This window comes from Zosterops lateralis (genome assembly GCF_965231275.1).
Source record: "Zosterops lateralis genome assembly, chromosome: 2".
Taxonomy (NCBI): Eukaryota; Metazoa; Chordata; class Aves; order Passeriformes; family Zosteropidae; genus Zosterops; species Zosterops lateralis.
In genome coordinates this window covers 83,118,289-83,144,443 of record NC_139763.1, presented here as the reverse complement: position 1 = coordinate 83,144,443, position 26,155 = coordinate 83,118,289, and the positions used below count along the sequence as shown (strand labels likewise).

The 26,155-nt window shown below is 37.6% G+C and overlaps 1 protein-coding gene across 13 annotated transcripts in view; it reads left to right on the top strand.

The window, feature by feature from the left end:
* DLG2 (discs large MAGUK scaffold protein 2) overlaps positions 1-26,155 on the top strand; it is a 986,985-nt gene that overhangs the window by 947,917 nt on the left and 12,913 nt on the right. For 9 of the 13 annotated variants that reach the window (XM_083854322.1, XM_083854316.1, XM_083854320.1 and 6 more), the window contains one exon: positions 13,883-13,982. In XM_083854322.1, the coding sequence (XP_083710448.1) occupies positions 13,883-13,982 (100 nt within the window). Of the gene's footprint in view, positions 1-13,882; positions 13,983-14,880; positions 14,927-26,155 lie in introns of all 13 variants that reach the window. The other 4 variants (XM_083854323.1, XM_083854321.1, XM_083854327.1 and 1 more) reach the window with 1 other exon arrangement.

Below are 26,155 nucleotides of genomic sequence, written 5' to 3'. Positions count from 1 at the left end.
TATGTGCCAACAAAATAGTATTTCACATTTGCAAATATTTCCCTGCAAATATTACTCTACAGAACAATTCCTGAATTCAATGCAAATGCAGAATTATTGTACTAACTGAAACAATTTTTCCAGACTTACAAGGCACATGGAACTGTACATTATTTGCATTTGTAGATAACTTGCTAAGAAATGTATGATAAAATGCACCAAGAAAAGACTGATTCATAGCACAGCATTGCACAGAAGTTAGAATTCCATTTTTTAGTTTGAAATGACCATTCTCTGCAACCCTGTATGTTAATGTTGCCACTTATTTTGAGGGATAATAAGTTTTGTATTACTGCCAATGAAATCACTTCTTAAATGTCTATTTCCCATATATAATCAAAACTGCAGGGGAATAATTTATTCATATAACTAATGGTTCCTTTTCAAGTGATTCTGTCAAGAATTTAATTACCTCTTGATTCCCCAATTTGTTTTTCCATTTTTGTCATCAGTGTAACATTAATCTTCCAGCCACTCAACATCAGTGTTTGATTCAATGTTTAGGAAACCGTGTAATTACAGAGCAAAACCACTGTAGCCTTTTGGGACCAAGCCTTTCACATGAAATGAGGTATTTGAGGACACATATATATGTGGATTTTAGGTGTCACTATTTCCATTTGGTATTTCATTGTCCAAAAAGAAGTGGTGTAAAATGTCTAAGAGTCCATGCTTTACTTTTTTTTACGTTTTTTCCAACTTTGGAAGAAATTTAGCCCAGATCAACAGGATTGCAGTAGGCCTGGGAAAACTCTTTTGTTTCAAAATCAAGATAAAATTCAGATAGGGATGAGCTTATGTGAGTCTGTGCCACCTTTGGCTCATACATTCATGAGTGTGTGGCAAGTGCAAAGGTCTTAGTTTACTCTAAAGATGAAACTGAGAGAAATCTTTTCATAGATTATATCTAAATTTGGCCAGGAGATGTGCATGGAAGCATTTAAAAATAATTTTAAAAATAAAAACAGCAACAACAACAACAACTGCATACAGAGAATCCGTGGGGCATTTGAACAGGTAATAGTGTAGCTTACTGCAACTTTACCTGAATCATCTCACTAGCCCTGACTCCTTTCTTCCCCTGTATAAGCAATGTTCAAGAGCTAATAACCCGCAGCAAAGGTTTCCTGAGATAATAACAAAATTTCTTTGAGATAACTATGCTTTTAAAGTAGAAACCATCTAGTTATTCTATGGGTTTATAAAGTCTTATGCATTTTCATCTGTTTATACCTCATTTTTAATCCCTATCTGGAGATAAGATGCAAAGAAAGTGTTACAGATTGAGTGACATTTGTAGTTGATCAGCTCCTTGTGTCTCACTGAAAAGGTGTTTAAGAATGCTCAGCAATATCATTTACAAACCTGTTTGTAGGAAAAGCTAAAGGATAGTCTTTCCAAAGGCCCAAAGTTCCTCTTTTTAAGGCCAAACTTGTATGTTACTTCATCTATAAAATTAGTTCAGCACTTCTTATAAATGTGATTTAGAATATTTATATGATTTTAGATTTGTTTCACTGGACTCCTCCAACCTATGCCTTGTGAAATTAAAGCCTACAAGATCAAGATGGATACAGAAACAGGGAATGTGAATCAAAATTAGGGAGCTCTAGGGAAACCTTCTGGTCTCAAGTTTAAATAGGGCCACAGATAGTGCCTTTCCATGCAATGCATAATTAAATCCCCATGCTCATTATTACAGAACATTGCATAAAAAATAAGTTAGTTGAAAAGGAATTAGGTAGGTTAGCAATTAGCGAAACTAATGACAACTTTTAAATGTTTGTCGTATAACTCAGAACATATTAATTGTTGATTTCAACAAAAGATGTTATAAAAGAGAAAGGATCATATTACTTCTACTTTTCCTTTTAAACATCTGTCATTGGACTGTGCCAAAAAGCTACTTGGCTAACTGGATCTCTGGTTTAACTCAACAGGGCTACTTTTTCTTCATGTTCTGTTTCATTCCACCAAGCAAAGATTGTGTTTCTATTGTGTTGACCAAGTTCAGCCTCTGTCTTCATTCTTATAATTACTGTAGTGAACTTCAGCATTTTTTCTAATTGTTACTGGAGGTGGCTGGTGCATCAAATCCACCACTACACTGCTTTGGTTCCCTACAGCCACTCTCTGCTGCAGCAAAGGACAGGGTTTCCAGGACACTGGAAACTGGAAACATTTTTAAACAAACAAACAAAAGAAAACAAAAACAAAAACAAAAACAAAAAAAAAAAAAAAAAAAAAAAACCACAGTTGATTTCCTAAGCATTTGCTTTCTCAGTCTCCTCAGTCTTTGGGGCTCACTGGTCTATGGATAATCAATGGAAAATGGAGCAGCCCAAAGGTTTATGTCTGATATTTTTGCTGCAGGAAGCCAAAGAAGCTGTAAGCACAAACTTCATTAAAAAGTGTGTTTTATGCTATATTGAACTCAAGATCATATCCCAAGTATATTCTGATGCTTACCTTTACACAAAATGAGCAGAGCATGTGAGTAGCTGTGAACAGGGTTATGTATCTACCAAAACAGCCTTCTGAATTCTTGGTAACTCTCCCTACCACAGGCTTCAGACTAAACAAAAATAGCCTTTCCTTTTCTAATCCTAAAACCTACAATTGTTGAGGGCTTTTCAGATTTTTTTAGTGAATCAGAGTGTCAAGTGACAGAAATATTGCAGGGGGGAAAGAGATTAGCCAGTAATCTACTTTTTTTCTTAACTGTTATAATTACAACAGGTCTTTCAGGAGACAAAATTAGCACCTTTTGCTTTACTCCCTGTCAGATCACATACACTTCCTTGACTGTCTCTTGAAAATATTCTGCAGTTGAAATTATAGCTCTTGGAAAGACTCTCAGCAACACTTCAGCTTTACTAATAGTTATGGATGTTGCCTGTTTCCAGAGATGTGTTGAAATATCAGAAACATGTAGATAAAACTTAATTTCATACAGAGAACTGATTTTTTATACCACATGCCTTTTCATTTCACACCTTATCTGGCCAGTGACTCCAGAACATTGTCTTATGCACAAATAGTCTATTTCATTTGCCAATGAAATGAAAGTGGTATCTCCCAAAATCTCCATTTTTAGTGTGTATGTCAGGGTGTGGGGCATGGGAAGCATTCCCAGATGTGTGCCTGCCCTAGTGAGGCTGCTCAGCAGGGTACTGAACAGGGATGAGGTGCCTACCAAGAAAAGGGACTGCCCTATCCCTCCAAAACCCCTTCCAGCTCTGCCACTCATCAGCAGTGCAGATCCTGGGCTGTGACCCACACCACACTGCTCCATCACTAACCATTAGGGTTTTTTTCTATTCACTCAGCTTGTCATCCAGTTCTTTTCAGATTCCAGTCAGATCACCTACATCACACTCAGCCAGCCTCTTCAGTTGACTCTGAATGAATTTATTACAACAGTCAGAAGTTTGATAGCATTTAATAATATTTCTTATGTGCAGATTCTGTTTACAGACCCCACAGATGCCTGAAATGTAAGGTCATCTTCTTGCTTTATTGTCATTTAAACAACATTGCACTGAGGCATGAAAGGAAAAAGTGAAACCTGACTGAGATAGCAAATTTGGCATTGTGGGGTAAACAAAACCTTCTACATATTTAATGCAGCTCTCCAACTGTCAAAATCTAGTGACCAACAGAACTTGATACAGAGGACACCTTTTGACAGTTTATTAAGTATTTGAAGGGGGGCAGGGAGGAAAGCCAAACAAACAAACCCACGTATTTCCAAACCATTTATGCTCTAGAAAATCATTGTATTTTTAGCCCTAGTCATCAAAACAGAGTAAAACTGATCTTCAGGGCAGAGATGGTTGCCTCTGCCCTGAGGGTTTCATCTGTAACTTCCTTCTATATCCCAGATTTGTCTAATCTCCGCTTAAAGATCTGCCATCACAGATATTTCATATTCTTCCCAAACAGCCCACTTCAGTGGTTCTCTCTCCTCATTCTTAAAATGGCTGAACTGCTGCAGTTTAACCCTGATTTTACTTCTTCTCATATGTGTGTCTATGAAAATTGGATTATTTGTCTTTGTCACTAAGCAGAAGCTGCAGTCACACCTGCCCTGGTCTCAGGTACAGCATCTGTGCTAGTGGTTTACTGGGGCAGATCTGGGGGTATCAATGCAGAGAAATAGGCAATCATCTCAATTTAATCCCTAACTGAAAAAAAAGCATTACAGGGTATTAGGCTGTCTAATACAGCCTCTCTCTGCCTAATGAAGATTTTTTTCTAACACCAATTCTTTACTAGGCTTCAGTTTTCTAAGTATAAAGGTTCACCACTTTTAGGGAGAAGCGGTTCTGTAGTCCATAATTTAAAAGTTTTCCACATATGCCATTGACCAACTTTTCTTTGCACTTCTTTTCTAAAGATATTTGACACAATGAACAAATTTCCTAAAGTGACTGGTACTGGGACAAACATCATAAAAGTAGATGAAAATCCACAATCTGAGTACATTCAAAAGCTTCTGTTTTGAGAGCTCGTTAGCACTCAGTCTGTAGTTTACAGGGTCATCATTCTCCAGCGGCAAAGGGGATTCCTCATTGCAGGCTGCAGCCAGAAGCAGAAGCAGAGGGACAGGCACTGATCTCTTTTCTATGGTGACCAGTGACAGGACCCGAGGGAATGGCCTAAAGTTGAGTCAGGGAAGGTTTAGGTTGGATATTGGGGAAAGCTTCTTCACCCAGAGGGTGTTTGGGCACTGGAACAGGCTCCCCAGGGCAGTGGTCACAGCACCAGCCTGACAGAGTTCAAGAAGCATTCGGACAATGCTCTCAGGCCCCTGGTGCGACTCTTAGGGATGGTCCTGTGCAGGGCCAGAAGATGGACTCAATGATCCTTGTTGGTCCCTTCCAGCTCAGGATATTTTGTGATTCTATGGTTTCCTCTCTATTGGATTTAAGTTCTGTCTAAAGCTTTAAGACCTCCAAAATGGGGTAACTTTGAGTGTCATGGAAGAATCAAATCTCGGCATTGTTCTTGTTTGTGGAACAACTTGTTTCTGGGAGGAGATGAATTCTTCACATATAGGAGTGTGCTGGTTTTAACACCAGGAGAAAATTAAACTGCAAATAAGCCACTCCCACTGGATGACTGCCAGTAAAGGGTACCCAGCTTTTCCTGCTGAATCCACGCACCCCAGGGATGATGTGTGTCCTATAGAACAATAACTTGGTCACATGCTCACAGCGCTAAAGTCCACCTCCCTCTCTGTAGGCAGGGCAAGGAGGAAAATCTGAATTTCATTTGTCCAACTGCCCTTGCTCTTTCATGAGTTTTCACATCCTCCACAGCTCTGTCTTCACACTTCATGATGGAGCTGGTGCCAGGCAGTGGATGCTGCCTGCACTTTTGGATTGACCTGAGCCTGCAATATTGGGCTGCCCTGACCATTCCCCTTGACCTGGACACTTTTTGCTCAGCATATATCCAAGGTGCATTAGAAATAGTGCTGTCATCAGCATCTGCCTCATTTGTGCTGAAGTAAGCAAATGAAATTCAAATGATAAAACAGCACATAGCTAGAAAAAATTAACTGTATGGATTCGTGTTGTTCCAGGTTATCTCGAGCACTCCATAATTACATGCAGTAATTTCATAATAATTCTGTTGGGTCCAGGTACAGTCCTAAATAAAGGAAAACAAGCGAGTCTTCAGTTTTCATTTATGTCATGGTAGCAGTGTTGACTCTGGCAGGAAACTGGTATGCCTTAAAAATCTTGGTTTTTAAGAAGGTGAATTAGTTCTAGAAACTGTGAAAAAATAACTGTCAGGTCAAACTTGAGGCTTTTACCCAGTTGAAGTGAAGAAATATGTTTCTGTAGCTTTCTTTGAAAATTCCAGTAGAAGTAGAGTACTTGACAAAATTTCTTTCAAATTGAAAGAAAATACTAAAGTAAAAAACCTTTGTGTCTGTTTTCCATATTTCATTTTGTTGAAAAGTACAAGTTCTAAATATCAGGCAGGAATTTGTCAGCAAAGTGAATTAGGGTAGAAAATTTGAGAAATAAAGGTATTGTCATTGAATTTATCCAGATGATGAACAATATTGCTGTCTATTGACATCTTGTCACACAAAGAAAATACTAAAATAGTAATTTTTCAGTTAATAAGTAATATAAACACATTTTTTTATAGATTTTACAGTTTTTCTGTATTTTTTCTGCAATTCTGATAACTGTGTGGAGTTTTATTTATAGGATAATATTGTTTCTTAGGTGGCCATAATATTAAGGATTAAATATTTGTACTTCCTATCCCATAAGAAGTTTGTGCCGTGCCTGCTTGGGTAAGAGAAACTTTTAGGAGAGTCACTGACATAAAGATATGTAGTGCAATGTTTAAATCAGTCACAGATTAAATATAATATAGTGAAAATTTGCTAGCACAGGTAAAATATCAAATTTTACAGATGAGAGATAATTGTTTTTCTTCTAAGCTGTCCCAGCAGAAATTTGTGCTGAGTTAAACTTCATGCCTGGTCTATTTTTATAACTTGCTTTCTAATATCCTGAATTAAATAGCAGGAAGGTTGTATGTATGTATAGATAATGCCATAGTTACTTGGGTTTTCATCTAAAAAAATCAGTGGAAAATAAAAATTTGTGGTATTGGCAGTAGATATTGTCAAAGAATCAGAAAGAGAATGTTTTATTCTATTAAGATATCACTAAAAGATCCAGAAGTGTGGAATTAAGCGTCAACACTCATCCAGAAGAGACATGCTGTATATTTCACATCTTTATTTCTGACTCAGTTAAATTAAAGCAGCTCAGTGATTGCCTTAGTCACCTAGAGATCATGTTTGGAAGGTTATAGGGACACAGGAACTGCCCCCTGGGTCAAAGCCATAGTCCATGTAACTTGATATCCTGCTGGGATATCAAGACTGGTTGTGTGAGATGACTTATTGGAAGATATGGGAGCTTCACCTCCTAAACCAACCTCAAACCAGTCTCTTAGAGATTGACTTTGGGTTTGTTTGCCCGTGCCTTTATTTATTATAACTTCAACTGTAAGGCCTACATAAATTAATGTATTCATTGAAAACCAAGAGCCTGGTATGATTTATGTCTGCTGAGCCAGACCTTTGCCATAATTCAGCCTGCTACACCAATCACTCTTCCTTTAACTCAAAAGGGAAGATCAAAATATTATCTTGTCCAACTATCTCTCCATAAGTACAGTTTGAAGACATGTAGGTATTGTAAATCTTTCTCCACTGCTCCATAAAAAAGTAATAAAGGTCTTTATGAAACTTATTTTGTGCAACAGTCCATTTAATGCAGTAGTTTGCACTTGCACAAGTGCACAGCACTTAATTGCATGAATGTTTCCACAAAAAACAGTAATAAATTAGCAAGTTGGTGGTTTTTAATAGCACAGATAACCAACACCTTCTGCAGCTTTATTTGTTAGTGAAATTAATTCAGAAGGCTTCATAGAGACCAAAATCCTCAATTTCATTTTAAAACCTAAAGAAGCACCAGCAGTCAACTGGGAATCAGAGTTCTAAAAATATTTAAGAACACACCTTATCATAACTTAGGAATGAAGTTCAGTGGATAAAGGTCCTACAGTGTACTGTAGGAAGAGTTGTGGGTCTGGGTGATCAGACAGTCCCAAATCTTTGCCAAGTGCACACTATGCTACTTCTGAGCTCTGGGGCTCTTCTGACATCATTGTTGCACAGAGAGTGCTGGGACAAGTTCACATGCACAAAGATATATACATACATCATACATACATCAGCTCCAAGTGGGAAAGTTCCTTTTCAGGAAAAAATATTGACCAGGAACATTTAGGACAACATTGCCAAACATCAAGTACACTTTCTGATTCCAGTTGAAGAGGAAGTTGAGGAAGGAGAGGAAGACCTTCACACGACCCATTTGGCTGCAGTGATCTTGGCTAGCTCCAGGCCCACGCTGGACCACAGCATGTCTCTGAGGTGCTGGGTCTGTAAGCATCTCTTTCCAGAAACACAGATACTAGAGCTGAGAGAGGATTGTTGTTTAGCTTTTTCCCTTCACCACCCCCTTCTCTCCAAGCACTGCAGTGTTATTCCCCACAGTACTTAAGATTAGCAGATTTGTTTTAAATGTGAAAAAATTATCTAGGCTTTTCCACTTCCCTTGGGGCAGATTACTCTACATCCAAATTGATTTCACTGTCAGGGAGCTTCACCCTTTCTTATTTTCATGCTATCAATTCCAGTGCTGCGGTTTGAACAATTCCTTCCGCCTATCTCAGTGTACAACCTGCAGATTCGTGTAAATTACCTTGGCTGTCACGTAAGCAAGATTTATGTTGGTGTTTCATCTTGCTAACAGTGATAGAACCATGCAAATTAGCATACTTTGCACCAAGTTAAATACAGGTTTGCAAAATTGGAAATACTGATTTTATGTGTTTTCTTGAAAGTCTGTCTTTCTTCTCCCCCAGTAGTTTATATTGGTCTTAACTGTTGTTTTGTCAGGAATTAAAATTCAGTTGCTGGCAGACAACAAGCAATAATTCAGTCTTTTAAAAAAAAAGTTATTAAAATTTCATACTTATGAATACTTAGCCACCCTACCCTTGTCTGGAGAAGCTAGACAGCATGAAGTTTTTAATCAGGCTTTTTCATTTTGGATTGCCAACACCCAAATCTCCCTACAACTTCATGAGAAAACTAAGCAAGCTGAGTTATTTTCAAACTTCTTCTTACTCAGTTGATTCTCACTTACCAAAACAGACTATGGTACAAAAATTCAGTAAGGAAGTATTGAAGTATCTAAGAAAACTAAAGGCTTAACAGAATAGGGATGTCCTTCCCCTTGCATCTCATAAAAAATCTTAGGGAAGTTGGCTAGTGCTGTTTGCTAGCGTGTAATTCTGCGTGCAGACTGAGAATGAAAGATGGACATCTCAGGGAATATTCTCTGTGGCCTCTGTACCACCAGGCTCACAGCTGCCACTCACAACTCCTCGGCTTATCTTCCGCACATCTGCACAGACACCATGAAGGGCTTTCTGTGTGTGTGAACCCAGGCTATGGCCAAGTTTGGGGTTACACTAGGAAAGCAAGAATGGCTCAGTAGCACTGGCAATCCTCTAGACTTGGTCAGGTCATTTAAACTGAGATTTCAAATTAATCATGGCTTGGGACTGCCAGGTGAAAAAGCCCATTATAAAACCAGTGAGGTGATATATATGCTTCCAAGGACAAATAACACTGAGTATATGTTACAGTCCAAAAATTTTCTTTCTGGTGTCAGTGCAAATTTTTAGTATGACGAGAGAGATTTAAAATATGTAATATAGAGGTCTATAAAATTAGAATATTTAAATATAGGGATTTAACAGTGTTTGAGTGCCCAATCTGTTATTAAAGTCAGTGTTCAAATGAGTAAATGAATCTCCCTAATACAAAAAGTGTCAGTTAAATATAGAGAAAAAGATTGCAGAGACATAATGTTGATAATAAATTTTGTAGATTTTTGTAGAAGGCTGAGTACATGAGGGATTTTCATTAACTTAGGCCAAAATCAGGTATTAAAGAAGAAAACTATATTGCAGATGAGAAGCAGTAAAATTAATCTCTCATATGCACTGCTAGACCAATCTGAGAACAAAAATGACATACATAATCACATAACATAAAAACTAGGTTAAAGCATAGCTCAAACCTGCCTAAAATTAGATGCTATATAAAATCCATCTACACCCTGTAAAAAATAATTTCACAGCCAGTGCTCTGGAACAACTTTCTCTCAAGTGGTCCCTGTACACTGGTTCCCAACCCATGACTGAGGAGATTAGCATTTGTTGAATGAAATGGCAAAAGGAAGCATTCCTGAAACGGTTGGGAGCTTATTGGCTTTGAGAAAATAGACCTGTTAGAGCACTATAAAAAATGTTTCCCCAACCTATTAGGATCTGCTGCAAAGCCTAAAGAGGACAACCCATGTCAAGAGCACATCTGCACTAAATCGTAGGGGTTGGATCAGCTACACTGTGAAAAATAAATTAGGGAAGAAGTTCAAAGTAAACAAGAATATAGTTGCCTATTGCAGTACAGTACAACTATCAGATAACTGAGACTGTTTTTTGTGATGTTTACCACTACAAAGAAAATTTTGAAATAGGATTGTTTATTACATGAAAATTTCCTTTGAAACCACTACCTTATTAGCTGATGAGTAACATATATATGGCTGCTGAGCCTAGGGAAAAACATTTAGAATACAAAACAGATGTTGACACAGAAAAGTACCCAAGCGAATTCTTGAGAAGAAGAAACACACAGCGGTTTAATGTCTGTCACAACCAGGGGAGGTTGGTATGTGTAACCCAGGCTTACATAACTGGGGACATCTGGGGATACTTGGTCAAGCAACAGTGCTCAGTGCGCATCACAATTATTTTTCTTGGCTTCTTCAAAATACAGTCTATGTTTCAGTAGTATCAAACAAGAATTCAACCCAGGACATGAGTGAACGCTTTCCTCCATTTTTTTTCTGACAAGAGACTCTTTTCCATCACAGATCAAGTGCTGTGAATGATGTCACTGTTCTGTTGTCAAACAACTTGAAAATTTCACTTGCCTTTTAGTCTTAGGCACTTGTCTGTTTAAAGTGCCTCTGGCTGCCATTGCCTAGGTTAGTCGTGATCTGTGTGATGGCAGTGACATATACAAGTAATCTATTGTACAGGTTTTTCACTGCAACTGAAATGCCTGAGTAATTTGCTATTACAGGTTTTTACATTATCATGGCAAAGAACCTGTGACTTACAAGGAATCCATTTGCAGACACTTTTTCACTGACTTTCATAGACTCTGCCTGTATAAATGCTGTTGAGTCAGCCTAAGCTTGCTATCACAATTGCAATTCCAGTTGCATGCAACTTTTGTATCAGGTGGACAGATTGAAGCAAATACTTCTGTCTCATTTATCCTACATTTATTTCACAGCTTTCCAGAAGCGTATAGAGCCTATGGCTCCAGAGTATTTGACAGGTCCAAAGCTTCCACTGTATTGAAGTAAAATTTCTTAAATACACATCTGAGTTTTGGAATTGAACCTTGCCACAGATCCTTGTACATGCAATCCTTTCTTAGAAAAGAAAATACACACTCAGTGTTGGCTTCTACTCTTCCACTAATGAAGCAAAATCTGGAATTAACATGGTGTGTGCAATAGAAACATGGTTTTATTCTGAGTCTCCCTCTTCTCTCTTTGCCAAGCCCCTTGACTCTATGCACTAGAGATATAAATCATGGTATCTGTAAGAAGCCTTTTCCGGGTTGTCAGCAGGATTTCATATCCTTAAGGTGGAGACCATCAGCCTGATTTAATACCATTTATATTGGATACAAAACCAAAATCAAGGCTCTTGTCTTTGATTCCTTGTGAAGAAACATGCACTTAAATTAAGGAAATAAACACTTGGTAAGCTCATTCAGTTAATACCAAGGCCTAATTATTTCTCTAAGTTTGCAGAGTCAGACCCACTTTAGTGTTTTATAATATTTTACAGTTTCTTTATTATTTTAAACATAAACCCTCTGACTACACCATGCTAGTATATATTGTCATTAATATGAATATACACATTGATTAATCTATAGAAATACTATCACATGCATAAATATGTTTGGTTATGGATATTAATATAACTAGATCAGCTTTATTTTAGGAAGAAAGCTTTTTACTGGTGTAAATACACTGACATGGTTGCACATGATAGTCATCTGCTGTGAATTGCCAGATTTTGATCATCCAAATTGAAGTGGAACAATATCTTATTAATAAAGCAACCCAGTACTTGAAACTGCAGAAGGAGAAAAAGTTTATATAACAGTATAAAATATCTGTGTCATTTGGTGCATTCTGTTAGATCATGCATAAGCATGAAAATAATATATGCTTTTCTGGTGAAAATGTACTTTCTGAAGTTTTTGCTCTAGACTGTTGGGGAAAAAAAATTAAAACAATATATTTAAGTGATATTTCTCATATAATTTCTGTGAAACACAACATACTCTCTGGAATTCCAAAATGCTATAATTAAGTGACTGTAATTTTAAAACCCCCTCAATGGCTTTTTGAGGTGTTATTGTTTATATACATATTATTTCTCTTTAAAAGTGTAATGCCAATAGCATTACTATGTCAAATTCAGATAAATCATTGCAAACAACATTTTCACAAGCAGAAATGTTAACATGCTACATTCCTTTCTTTGAAAAAGTAAAAGAAATTATCACAGAAAACACATTTTAATTTAATTATATCCATTAGGTCATTAAAGTGATGTAATGTGCATGTCAGTCCTCCTTTCATCCATAGATTACTTTAATCCTTTGTGTGCTTTTTTTTTTTTCCTCTGGCTTTCTTTCATACTTGCTTTGTTTTGAAATTGCATGCTGTCTGGATTATTTATGCATGACCTCCACATTAATTTCACATTGAATGTTTACATACTCTCAGATATTTTCATGGATCATTTATTCTACATGTGCATTTTTTTCTTTGTTTTCAGTTACTAAACTTTAAATATGCTTGAATTGTAAAAGTGGTATGAAACTTTCGTGACATGAGTATCCAACTATTTCAACAGAGATTTTCAGTATCCATCTTTCAGAAATACATATTTTAAACCACATTTTATTCCATTATTTCCAAATGTAAGAAAATAAATCGTGTTCTGAGACTCAAAAAATATTCCATTGCAGAACTGGAACCAAATACTGATTATATTCAATTTGAGCAATGACAAACACATGAGATTGGTCCTTTAAATTATTTAAGAAGGTCTCTGCTCTCTCGGAGGTCATCAAATGCAAAGTCCTGTGTATAGGTTCAGCATAAGAGACATTATAGGTCATTGTCTGACTGACAGCACAGATCACTTCAGACACACACTGTCTGCAGCTCTGTGTGTCTTCCAGAAATGCTACCTTCTTTCAATAGACTATATAGGGACCCTATTTCCTTATTTAGTATCTGAAATAAATGTCCCAAGTAGGCATATCCTGTTTTTACACAAGATAGTGCTGTAACTGTTGGCAAGTGTTTATGAAGTCAAAGGTTTTATCATATAATTACTGATTTCTTCTATATTAATTTCTGATTTGAAGAATTACAGCAAAATACATTGCTCAACATGCAGTGAAATACTGCTTATCAGCAGAATTCCATTTCTAAATCACACAAAACTAAAAATATATCCAGAGAAACCTAATGCATAAAAATACATCTATAAAATAAAACAAAGTGGCTTTTTATATTATGCCCAAAAAAACCATTAAAAAACACACACTTAAGAAGTTGTTAATAAAGAGGCCAAATAAAACATTATTAAATCAACTGCACCTACCAGTAAAGAAATTTTTGTTTTAATTGACACAGGACTGAATCCACACACTACAAGCAAATCAAAGGCTTCCACTTTACACATTACAGCCTATTCTTTTTAGACAGTTAATTAATTCTGTTCACAGTGGGCTGTGATTAAAGATAGATGGCTTGGTCTCAAAGCATGCTGAACTGTCTGCTGCCCTTCATCCAAACAAGCCAAACAGTTTTCAAGTAAGGATCTGTACATTGTGACTTAAGACCTCTGGAATCAAATCAATCCAGTCTTCAGGAGCTTTGCCTTCAAATTTCAGACCTCGCCACACCTCTGATTCTTTGCAGCCACTTAGTTTGTGCTGATTTGAGTCACTACAGTTCTCTCCACTTTTACAAACTAGTTGTTTTGTCAGCATGAGTGTGACAACAATTAGACGTCCCTGTTTTTGCCCCATGCCTTTTCTCCTTCACAGTCATTCAATGACAAGCGTAAAAAGAACTTCATCTTTTCACGAAAATTCCCATTCTACAAGAGCAAGGAGCAGAGTGAGCAGGAAACAAGTGATCCAGAACGTAAGTAACCTCTTGGAGATGATGCCACATGCAGCAGCACAACGAATGGGTGACACGCATGATACCAGTATCCCACACATCTAGGCAAATATCTGTCATAGGCAGGCAGGAGAGGTATTACTACTGTGACCAATGTATGACTGCAGTTTGGATCCAGCTTCTCCTTCCATCTCTGGAAATACTATTTTCAGAAGAATAAAGCAGTGACCTTAACTTTTGGAAGCGGAAATACGGCTCCTCAAAGTTGTTGTGACACCTGTCATAAATTCAGAATTGTCTCTCAGAAATATTCCCAGATCAGAATTGGATCAAAACAAGGCATATGTGATTTCTTTGACAATACTAAACTAATTGGTTTTTAAAATATCTCTTCTAATCTTCTTTTTTTACCTTTCACTTTCACCAAGTTGATTTCCATGGGCAGCTTCACTGGAAGTTTAACAATTAAAGGAAGCATCCATGTTAACATCTTAAAGAACTAAATTGGATCTTGGAATGTGTACCACCACAAGTATTTATTGCTTGCTTAAATTATATAGGGAACCAGCATTATTAAAAATATTTGCTAGTTCCAAGCCCAAATATTCACTATTTTTTTCCTTAATAATTCTGTTCTAAATTTATCCAGTGAGGATAGTTTCTGGAACTTTATTTATCTGGTTGTTCCTTCTTCCTCACAACTCCAAAAGGCATGTTTCACAGTCACTGCCTCTTTCTTTGGCTGAATTTCCATAGTATATGGATCTAAATTTGTTTCAGAAAGAAAAGGCAGGGATCCAGATTGCTCAATCAACATGGTCAGTCATGGTAGTATCCATTTCAACTCCACTGACTTCTTCCTTCCTCTTCTGCGGCTGTTCTTCCTCTCTCATTGCTCTCTCTGGGGACTTCCGTGCAGGACATCCCCGGATTAGGTGACGACGGTTATGGAACAAAGACTCTGAGTAAGTTCCCAGGAATGGTCACTGTAAACCCTTTTTTGTTTTGTTTTGTTTTGGCTTCTGTTTCTTCTCTGAGGACCCTCCACTCCTAGCATGCACAAGATAGAGTTTTATTTGTTACCCAGCTGTGAATGCATTACAAATGTTTCAATCGTTCTGTTCTGCATGACGGTATTAAATAACATACAGTGTATCAAGCAGACACTTGCACTTCTTTTGTAATAACACCTTTTGTTTCTGACAGTATATTATTGTTCCCATCATGGCAGTTCTGTAGAGTAGCATACCTAGAATGTGTTTTGCTGCCTAGACTGTTCTTTTCAGCAACAATCCCTCCCTCTCCATCTAAAGGGAAAGTTAAACATTTTACATGATCACATCCTGAAGAGATCAATAGAAAATTAGTTTATGCTGTTGCTTCTGCATTTTCAGCTTTTTGCATGGGAGTGTTTGTTACTTTGCTGAATCTTTAGATTAGTATTTGTTATTAATTGAAGAAGACATTTGCAGGCTAGAGAAGATCATGCATTTTCCATAGCTGATTTCGGACCAATTCTCACCATTAGCAACCTACTCTCTGTCACATAACCTAAATCAATTTTTTTCTGATGCAGCAATCCTGTCTCGAGACTTGGCATTGCAGAGTGTATAACATGTCAGATCATTGCTCAGAAATAATTTTTCTTCCTCAAAATATATTAAATTCTGTATGCAGAGCTAAATAATGTAAACAAAATGCCACTTGCATGCGTTTGGCTACTTGTTCCTCAGTTGTTTTTCCTTTTCTTAAGCAACAAGTAATTGGAGCAAAATGTGTGTTAATGCTGCATTGCCTCCTGTTTTGTATGTGCTTTTTAATTGCGGGAATGCACATCCATGCACACAGCTTTGGAGATTATTCTGTTTCTGATTGAATTGTTGAAGGAACATTTTAATGGCTTAACTTAATGCCATGCAGTGGCTCACAATTTAAAGATGAAAGCTTTATCTCTTGTGCAAGGAAGAATAGTTCTTCAAGACTGGTTTTGTCAGTGATAGACAGCAAGTGTCACTGCCACCTGAATTTTAACCATTCTGTGATCATTTAAGTGTCATAGCAGCTCATTAGCAGCAAATGCAGATCCTTCCCTGCCAGAGAAAAGTAAAATACTTCAGATCTGATAACTTTCCTGAATATATGTTCTTACAAGGAGAATTGTCCATAACATCCAACCATTTGAAGGTTACCTGAATTCTGCAAATTGATATGGAATAAAGTAGCACCGAGATATTGTACAGGCTGTAATACCTATATTAATATTGCACCTAGTTTTAAATTACTGGTACAGCTCTAGACATTCCCACCCATCCAAATTTTACTAATTTTGAACTCAGACATGTTTTTTAATGACAGTTCTTACTATAAAGGATATTTGTTATCTTTAAATAAAGTTGTTCAGAGTCTATTAGCATATATATGCTAATGTATAGCACATTTTTTGAGATAACCCCTGTTAACCTGATACAAAATATCTGAAACACATGATGATGTTTTCTTCAAAATACAAGTTGAATTTTTAAAAGCTTCTTCCTAAGCCCAAGATCAAGGTTTTCCATTACTGTTTTTATCAGATATCATCCCTTCTCATTTCTGCTGCTCCAGTAGCTGCATCATTCCCAATCTATGAACCCTAAACCATTAGCTTGGTACATGGAAGAAAGGCAGCACCTTGCAAAGAATTTTGGCACTGTTCCTGTGTTTCTCATTAACCCATGGTGCTTCCAAATGTACAGCCATTATGCCATTGGCTTCTAAATGTCCCCAACCAACTGAAAAGTTTCAATTGCCAAATGATCTTTCAGGTTCAAAGTAATCAGCATTTCCACGAGAGAAACCACTGTTTTATATGGTCCTGCAGACTTCCTGGAGAGCACATAGCATGATCTTACTGTCCATAAATAGTCTGCTGACTACAGTTTTGGAACAATAACTTTATGCTGTAGATTTCACCTTCCTTTCAAGAATATGACAATAGAAACAGGAAACCTGACTTGACAAAACACAAGACTGACCCATCATGATAGTTCTTATACTCCTGTTCACCCATCCAGACTGCTCTGGTGAAGTTTATCAAACTCCAGCTCAAATCCTGAGGCTAGACAATTTTGTTAAAAGGAATTCTTCCTTTTTTTTTTTTTTTTTTTTTCTTAGTTTTTTTCATTGGCTTTGACTTTTTTTTTTTTTTTTTTTTTTTTTTCCCTTTTAGACAGGGTAAATTAGATACAGTTACAATATTTGATACCAAAATAACTTTCATGTTAATATCTGTTAATCACTGTGCACAATCCTTTGGGCTAGTGCACAGTGATTAAAGAGAGATACAGGTTTGAAGTTTAGCAGGAATAGTTTCAAAGCATTAATGATGCACATCACTGGTAGTGCAGAATATGAGCAGACACTTGTATTTCAAGAAATTGCTCAAGACATCAAGTGAAATCCAAGTTGACCATAATATACATTGAAATGAAGTTATTGGAGATGTCATTTACTGTCTATCACAAAAAGACATGGTTTTTCCATGGCACATACAGTCTCTTTCTGAAATGCCACAAGAGAGAAGGCTTTCATTTTACCTCTGTAAAATATCTGAGCATTTTCAGGTGAAGTCACTGCACAGCTTTTATTTCTGCTCTGCATAACTACCTTTGCATGACTGTGGCAGTTCTTTTAAGTTTCTGCAGCTCTGTGGTGCTTGGTTATGTTCTTTAATTTGCTGTGCTGTTCTTGCAGAACATGTTTCTTCTAATGCCAGCGATAGTGAAAGTAGCTACAGTAAGTTACTGCTTTCATTAGAGTCCTTTTATTTTGCATTGCTTGTTCTGTTTCTTTTATTTTGTTTCTCTCCTTGCTACTCTTTTGTTAATGTTAAAAAGATCACTGGAGCAAATGGCTTGGAATTCAAATTTATGACCATGTCTTGAGTACAAAACTATAAAAGAAAACTGGCAAACTTTATAAGAGAAGGGAGAAAGGTTGTTACTTGTGATGTATTAGGAACATAAAATTAAACCTGGCTTTGGGAAGCCTATGCAAGTCAGGATTATTTCATTTAGTGACAAAAGTTTATATCAGTGGGGGCGGGGGGCAAGTTTCTCAATGATTTTTTAAGAGTAAAGTTACTGCACAGCCATAGTCAAATCTGTAAGAAGCATCCTTTGTACAAGGTTACAATTTTTACTTACATTTCTACATGCCTATATGGATGGCTAAGAAAAGTCCCAAAAATTTTACTGAGCCCTTAGTTTTGACAGTACAGATTTCCTGATTTATAACTCAGTCTTTAAAAAAGGTAAGATAGACCTTCACTGCTTAGGCACTGCCACTGAATGTCACTGATACCATGTAGGTGAGATCCCAAACCTCCAATCTGATTTGCCTGGATTTACAGACTCCATATGATCATATAACCAAGAGGCAGATTGTATGTTCTGGGTAGCTCTTAGTAATGCCCATAAATTTAACCAATATCACTATGTCTTGGAAGTTCTGAAAAGCAGAAAAAAACCCAAGGCATTAAATAAATGACTTGAAATGGAATAAAAGATGACTCAAATGACAGAGTGCTTGCTATATCACCCAGTTGTTTCATTTATTCAAGCCATTTGCTTAACAAATCAAGTTTTCCACCAGTCACTCAGTACTTGTGCTAAGCACCCACATACATTCAGGTAATCAGTGGTATCATACCTCATGTTTACTAGTCCAGATATAACGCATAGCAGTTGAGCTCTGTTGATAAACACTGGTTTGTTTCAGCAAAACAGCTAATCTTATCCTATTCAGAAATGGTAAATTAGTTTGTATTCTCTTGCATTGAAAAGGTTTCCTTGGAAAGCAATTGCCAGAGTCACAAGAAAATAGTAGGCACTCTTGAATTGCCAAGATACAATTCTGAACTATTTCATTTTTATGTGCTCTTTACTTGGGAAGAAAGGTGGATTTTATTTTTTATTATATTTATATTGAGATATAAGATGTTCTTTCCCTCGATTGACTTTACAATCAGAAATTAATCAAAGGGTTGAATTTTAAATAGTTTGCACAGGTCAAATTTCATCCAGACCTGTATATTTCAGGGAGAGCTCAGGGTAAAAGCCCAGAGGAGAATCTAGGCTGATAAACTGTCCCTAACAGCAGCCTTAATAGGAATGCCCAGTTGCAGCCAAATATTTGGGGCATGTCCACAAAAGCTTGATAGCAAATTTGATCATAAGACAGGCCAGGTAGCTAGTTCTTCATTGGCTGTGTAATAATTTAAAGTATTTTTTTGAGGCGCAAGAAAGGTAATAGAAAAAATTTGGGAAAGTTAGTTATCTGAAACATAGGTACTTGGAAGAAAAATAGTGCTGGAATAACAACTCTGCCCATGGCAGTCACCCTCCTTGTAGACTGGTTTCCATCTACACAAGCTCTGGTCTCATTCTAGCAGCACCCTGTTGGCTGGATTTCCCCACACATTACTGGTACATCCAACGACTTCAGACTGGTGGGGAAGATGCTGCCCACAGGACAGCTATGACATTAAGAAGCAGAGGAAACCCATCTTAGATTATGCCAAATGGAAGAGGCTATAAAATACAGAACCTGGTGCCCAAAGAGCCTGGTTTCATTTGCTAAGGATTCATTGGTCTATGCTAACATGATATTTGACAGTATGACCTTGACAAATTAGCAGTTGTGGTTCCCAGATGGAAATTATTTTTTCTGATGGCCATGGTGGCACCTTGAAGTCTAACCTGACTGTGTTCAATCTAGACCTGGCCATGGTACATCAGCACATCTCCTGTGGAGAATTAAAGCCCTCCTAAGTCCAGATGATTAGTCTTTGAATCTTCAGGCAAGGAGATCTGAGATCTGCTGTGTTGATAATACATCCCATGGCACAGCTCATCAAAGCAAATCTCCCCTAGAAATATTGTGTCAGGAACCAAGAAAAGTCAGATGAGAGTGAGAAGCAGGTGGTCGGAGAGTGAAGTCAATAAATTGTGAGGGATGCAGATAAAAGAGATGAGGCCTGTCAAAAGAAGTTCTCTTTTCACTACAGTTCTCCCTTTGTGGCACTGTTGAGAAAGGATGCTACACTGTAAAAGCTTATCAACATCTCTGATATGGGAAGAATAATTACCAGACATAGTCCTAGAAGATTTCCTAAAGTATTCCTCACTGGCTCCTGATTTGTTTATTTATTCCTAAGTAAAAAAAAAAAAAAAAAATTAAAAAAAATAAATAAAGAAAGAAGTCCCCAAGGTAACATTCCTGGCAGAAGAAGACAGCATGCAGTTACTATTTCTGCTATTCTTGTTTGAATCTGGATAGCTAGGAATGGAGCCCATCATCAGCCACTGCCACAGAACCAATTTTTCATTAACTCCATTTGGACCCTGCCATGTTGCAGAGTTGTTCCTCAGTGTGATGTAGTGTCACTTCGAGGACAGTCTGTGTGTTCAAGTGTTCAAGGTGAGGCACTGCAAGTTATTTTGCAAGGACACCATGTGTCTTTGAAACTCATCTAGCCCTCAGACTGTGTACTGGTGACATGAAGCACACTGGTGACATGCAGAGGAGGAAAAAAGTAAAGCTGGAAAATTGATGGGGAGCAAATAGAAAACCATTGGGGGAACCAAAGGGTTTGCATGGGGTTGTGACCCTGTTCCTGTGCTTCTTTTCTGTTTACTCAGAAAATTAGCAGGAACAAAGGGGTTGCCTGCCCCACTGCTTTCTGAACTGTGGGAAGTTGAGGCAGAGTGGCTGTAAAGCTGCCTGCTGGAAAAGGATCTGGGAATGCTGGTCAACAGCAGCTGAACATGATCCAGGTGTGCCCAGGTGGCCAAGAAGGCCAGTGGCATCCTGGTCTGGATCAGCCATGGTGTGGCCAGCAGGACCAGGGATTGTCCCCCTGTACTGGGCACTGCTGAGGCCACACCTCAAACCCTGTGTTCAGTCCTGGGCCCCTCCCTGCAAGAAAGACATTGAGGGGCTGGAGCATGTCCAGAGAAGGGCAATGGAGCTGGGAGAGGGTCTGGAGCACAAGTCTGATGAGGAGCAGATGAAAAGAGGTTGTAATGAGGTGGAGTTATTCTCTTCTCCCAAATAACAAGCAACAGGAAGAAGAAATGGCCTTGAGTGGCATCAGGGAAGATTTAGATTAGATGGCAGACAGAATTTCTGCACTGACAATGTTACCAAGCAGTGGAGCAGGCTTGCCCATGGACGTGGTTAATTCACCATCCCTAGAGGGATTTAAAAGATGTGCTCAGGGACATGGTTTAGTAGGACTTGGCAGAATTGGACTTGTTTTTTCCAAACTAAATGATTCTATGATTCTATGAAATCAGCCATTGACACCTTGTCCAGAACAAAGAAAACATGTGTGAGTAAGAAATGACTGGCAAGTGCAGGGTGTTCTCCTGCAGACCTTCTTATATATCCCCCTAAGAACAGGCCACTTGTCCAGAGTCAGGTGTTCTGCATTTTTTCTAGTGGGTCTCTGGCAATTGTTTTAACACATTTCTCTTAACTTTTGCTTCTCATGATGAGCATTTAGTGAAAAGTAGCTAGTTGCAAAACCTGTACTACTTGATCATTCCTAGAACCATTCCAAACCAGCAATATTGAAGGCTTCTGAGGTTGTGACCTGGACAGTGAGGAATAGGGCAGTTATCAATCAACTGGACTTTTTCTAGGAGATGCTCTGATATGTTTGTTATTTTTTAGAAAAATATATTGCTTGAAATTTTGAATATTTTGCTGAAGTATTGCTTATATTTCCAGGGTTAAAAAAACAGAAGTCAGATTTTTTTTTTTTTTAATTTCAAAAATATAATTGGAAGTCCTCCAGTGTGGTTTCAAAAGAAAGTTCTTTGACCACTTCTAAGCAACAAGAGTTGCAAAAAGTTGCAAAAAGTAAACCGGAATCCTTCTGCCAGTGCCCTCAACACTTGGTTTGTTATGAACAGTAGGGCTGGAGCCAACAGTGGGATATTCTTTCTCCTAGCAAATAACCTTCAGCTCCATTAACTTCAGGGCAAACCACAGACACATTTGAGAGCAGAATCGAACCCTTTATAAATGATAGTATTTTGGGACCAGAAACAAATGTTGGCTTGATCTTGACGGGGATGAGTTGCTACACAGCTGCTGCTGAATCACACAGCCATGCTCTTACAAAGTCTATGTTAGTTTAGTTTTTCCCATTCTCAGCAGTAAAGCCAAGTTTGCAGAGTGATATATAAAGTCCTGGTCTAGCAGAAAGTTGTTCTTTTTGTGATAAGGACACATACAGCCAATTTTGACTTATCCCTTGACCAGTTAATCAAACCATAATTTAAAGTTTCTTTTGAGCTCTGTAACTTAAAATGTTCTGATTTCTTTTTCAAACCAAGCTTGTAAGGACAGAATTTTTACCATGGAGTCATCAGTTTTTATTTTGTGAGACATGATTTTCATAATGGGCATGAATTTCAAGTCTCTCTCCTGCGTATGTGTTGTAACACTGAACACATAGTTCAGTAAAGGTTTTTACAGCTGTCATCAAAATTACACACACACTGTGGCATCTGTTTCGTATAATTCCATAACTAGTTGTGATTGCACCAATTACCTAGAGAGGCAATGCATAACAAAAAGTTAAAAATAAGAAAAAGTGGTAGAAAAACATGTTTTCCCTCTGTCAGCAAATCAGCAATTCGCTCATCTAATGAAATTTGAAGACTCAGAAAAAGGTTAAAGTAGTCTTGATTATTAAAGTAGGTTATTATTATTAAGGACACTTGCATTGGCTCCCCAGAATTACTGTATTATTCAGGCATACTCAAATTGACACAAGTACTGAAGTCTCATTTTATACCCATACAGCTCTATTGATTTTTGCCTGTAGACAACTTTTCAGTTGTAAGTTCATGCTCAGACTACTGATGATCTTTTTAGATATTGGATTTCCAGCCTTTCATGGGTATCAGTATATTTCCAAAAATCATGTGTTCACATAAAAAGGGCCCCAGAAAAGGGATTTTGAACCAAATACAGGCTGGGATATTGTCCAGTGTGGTCTGTGCAAAAGAAAATAATGAAGAAATTGATTTCACCAAGATCTTGCAAATAAAACTCAGGTAATTCATACATTAGCCCAAAACCTAAATGGATGGTGTCAGCAAAATAAGCCTTCTTTGATTTTAGACCAGGTGAGCCACAAAATTCAGAGAAGAGCTTGAAAATTAAATTCACTTGGCTCATCTACAAGAATTTCACGTGGATTGATGGTAACCATTAGGCCAATAATTTTAATGAACCCAAAAATTCTCTTTGATTTTTTAAGTTCATAAATAACTTCTAGTTGTCTTTGCTAGTACTATTTTTGTTTTTATTCATCTATTTAGACCTTTTTTCAGATTTTTTAATTCACAGACATTAATAAGATGCCAAAATCTGTGGATTTCCACTGCATGAGCTGCTGGATGAGGGAGGGTGTTTGTTTACATGGCGGCTGCCCCATGGTAGCTCTCTTACCCCATTACCCACATGATGGATGCAGGTACACCAGACCTGTGGAAGCCCTGGATGCTCTGGCAAGACAGTAGGAAATGGGGCCTTTTTATGGGTTACATGAAAAATGCCTGATATCTACCAGGTTTACAATGAAACTGGTTTTGAGTCTTTCACAAGCTCTCTGCCATCTAATCAGAAAAGAAAAACACAGTCATCATACAAAATCCATTTCAGAGCTACCCATCTGAAACTCTATAAAATCCCTTTAAAAGATTAAATTAATACTCTTTATGAAATTTATCTGGCAGCACAGGACCTCACTGCCCAGTTTATAGAGGTTATGAGTTATAACAAACTCCAGGTTGTTCTTCTATTCCCAAGCCTGAAAAAAAACCAACAGGCAAACCAAGAGCAAAGGGAACCAGGGAGTGGTCCTGAGAAAGTGAAAGTTCTCCAGTAATTTTACGCATAAGTATATTACATTTAGGAAACTTTTCCCTTTTTTGTCTTCTGTTTCCTTATTTATTTATTTTCTTCTCTTTTTGACTTGATGGCATTTTACTGAAAAACAGCGGAACATACCAAAATCCTACAGAAAGGTCTTTTTCTTTTTTTCCTTTTTGTTTTATCTGTTAAATGTCACAAAGATTTTCCAGATCAATACAGCTAACCTGTGCCAATTAAGCTCTTAATGTGGGTGTTAAATGAGGCTTAGGCAAATGATAAGAGCCTGTGTCCTGATGGATTTCACACTGTGCCTTACACCTCAAAGCCATCACAAGGTTATAGCAATCTGATTATTGATTGACTCTAGAGCTCTTCATTATACTTAATACTTGATGGACTACTTCAAAACCATGCTGTACTGACCAAGTGGAGATCATTAAAAAGTACATATAAAAAGTATAGTTAATATTCAAAACAGCCTCTGAGGAGCTATGGGATTTTGTCTGGACAGTACATGGCAGGATTTTATTCACTTAGAAATTTAAGCTTCCTTAGCCCTTTTTCCAGAAAAGAAAAGTAGTGGAAATGGTGCAGCTTTTCCCCACAGTCATACTGCCATGTTGAGTCTGGAACTGAGGGCTGAAGATCCTTACCTCAGGAAGATGTCTGTCTTTAAGACCTCAGGAAGATGTCTGTCTTTAAGTTCTCGTACAGTCAGCCTCAAAGCTTCTCCTTACTTACTGCAACCTTTTCCAATGGCTTAAACTTCAGCACAAATTGAGTGGGCTGGAGAATTTTTCTTTGCCTTCAGCCTGGCTGCAGATTCACAAGACACCTGTAAAACAGGCTTGTTTTACTCCATAACCCATACCCTACTGTGAGTGTGGATGTACCAAAAGCTTTAGCATGGGGACATGTCTGCCAGAGACTGGGCAAAAAAGAAATTAAAATCTGTGCTGGTTTGTCAGTGCTGGTTATAAATCTGTGCCAAACCAAGTATTAGTCCACAGGAAAAAAAAAAAAAAAAAAAAAAAAAAAAAAAAAAAAAAAAAAAAAAAAAAAAAGAACAATAGTTTCAGAGTTGTTGTCTGTCTCCAATTGCTATTGACACTGTCGCTCCCATGAGATCTGCTGCTTAGCTGCAGATCTCTGCATCTGGCCTTGCTGTTTAACTGCTGTTAGCAGACAATGGAGACAAACTCACCCTTCTGACTTTTTCTGTCCTCACAAAGTAGCCATGTAAAATAAGTCAGATGACTCATGTCTTAGAATAAACACTTGCTTATTTGTAGGCAGCCATTGGCTCCAAAGGGTACCTGGGGACTAGCTTAGACATAAGCACTCAAGCCTCAGGTTTCTGAAATTAGTGAAATTTAACTCCTGCTGTGGATCTGTTTGCTATTGAAACAAATATTTTCAAGTTTAAGATGGTATTTGTACAAATGGGCTCCCCTCCATTTGGTTGGTATGTGATGATTTCATTGACCATCCCAATATTGACTTACTCAGTCTATTGAAAAACATAGCCTTGCCTCCTGTGGGATGGAGGACAGACAATGCAGGACCATCTTTGTCCAGCCTGGGGAGTGGATTTTTTCATCTTCAGAGAAATGAGACATCCTTAGTTCTACATCACCCTTAAAATTTACTGGGAACCTTAAGGGAAACCCATACATATGATGCATAAAACCTAGTGTAAAATTAATTGTAGGTTTCCAACTTTGCAAAAAGCCAAAGAAAAGTGATTACAATATCAAACATTTACAAACAGAAAAGAAAATCCCTTGCCCACACTCCTCACATGTTATGTGGCCTTGTCCTCAAATGCTATCTAATGTCTTCCTTTTATTAAAAATTATATTCTCTCCTTTGCTGCTTCAGCACCATTGCTGGGCAGGAGTTGGTTCTGTCAGTTCTCTCTCTCTCTTAACACATCAGTACAATTTTTTATTTGCTGTTTCTGTCATTGTCAATAATTACATTATTTTTACTTGAAGAGCTTTCTTACACATTTATCACTGCTGCCTAGATAGTATATCACACACAAAAAAAAATCTACCAACATAGCAGGATCATGGGGTGGGAGTCAGCTTAAGATTTAACCACAAAAATTTTTGTGGTTAAATCTTAAGGCTTTATTGGGACCTAAGCATTGTATCCAACATAAAGTTTGTTAATACAGTTAGTGGAGCCTCAAGGGCAACTAAGACAGCAGGCAGACTACTTTTGGGTGAGGTGTACCCTCCTCTAAATCCTGTCTG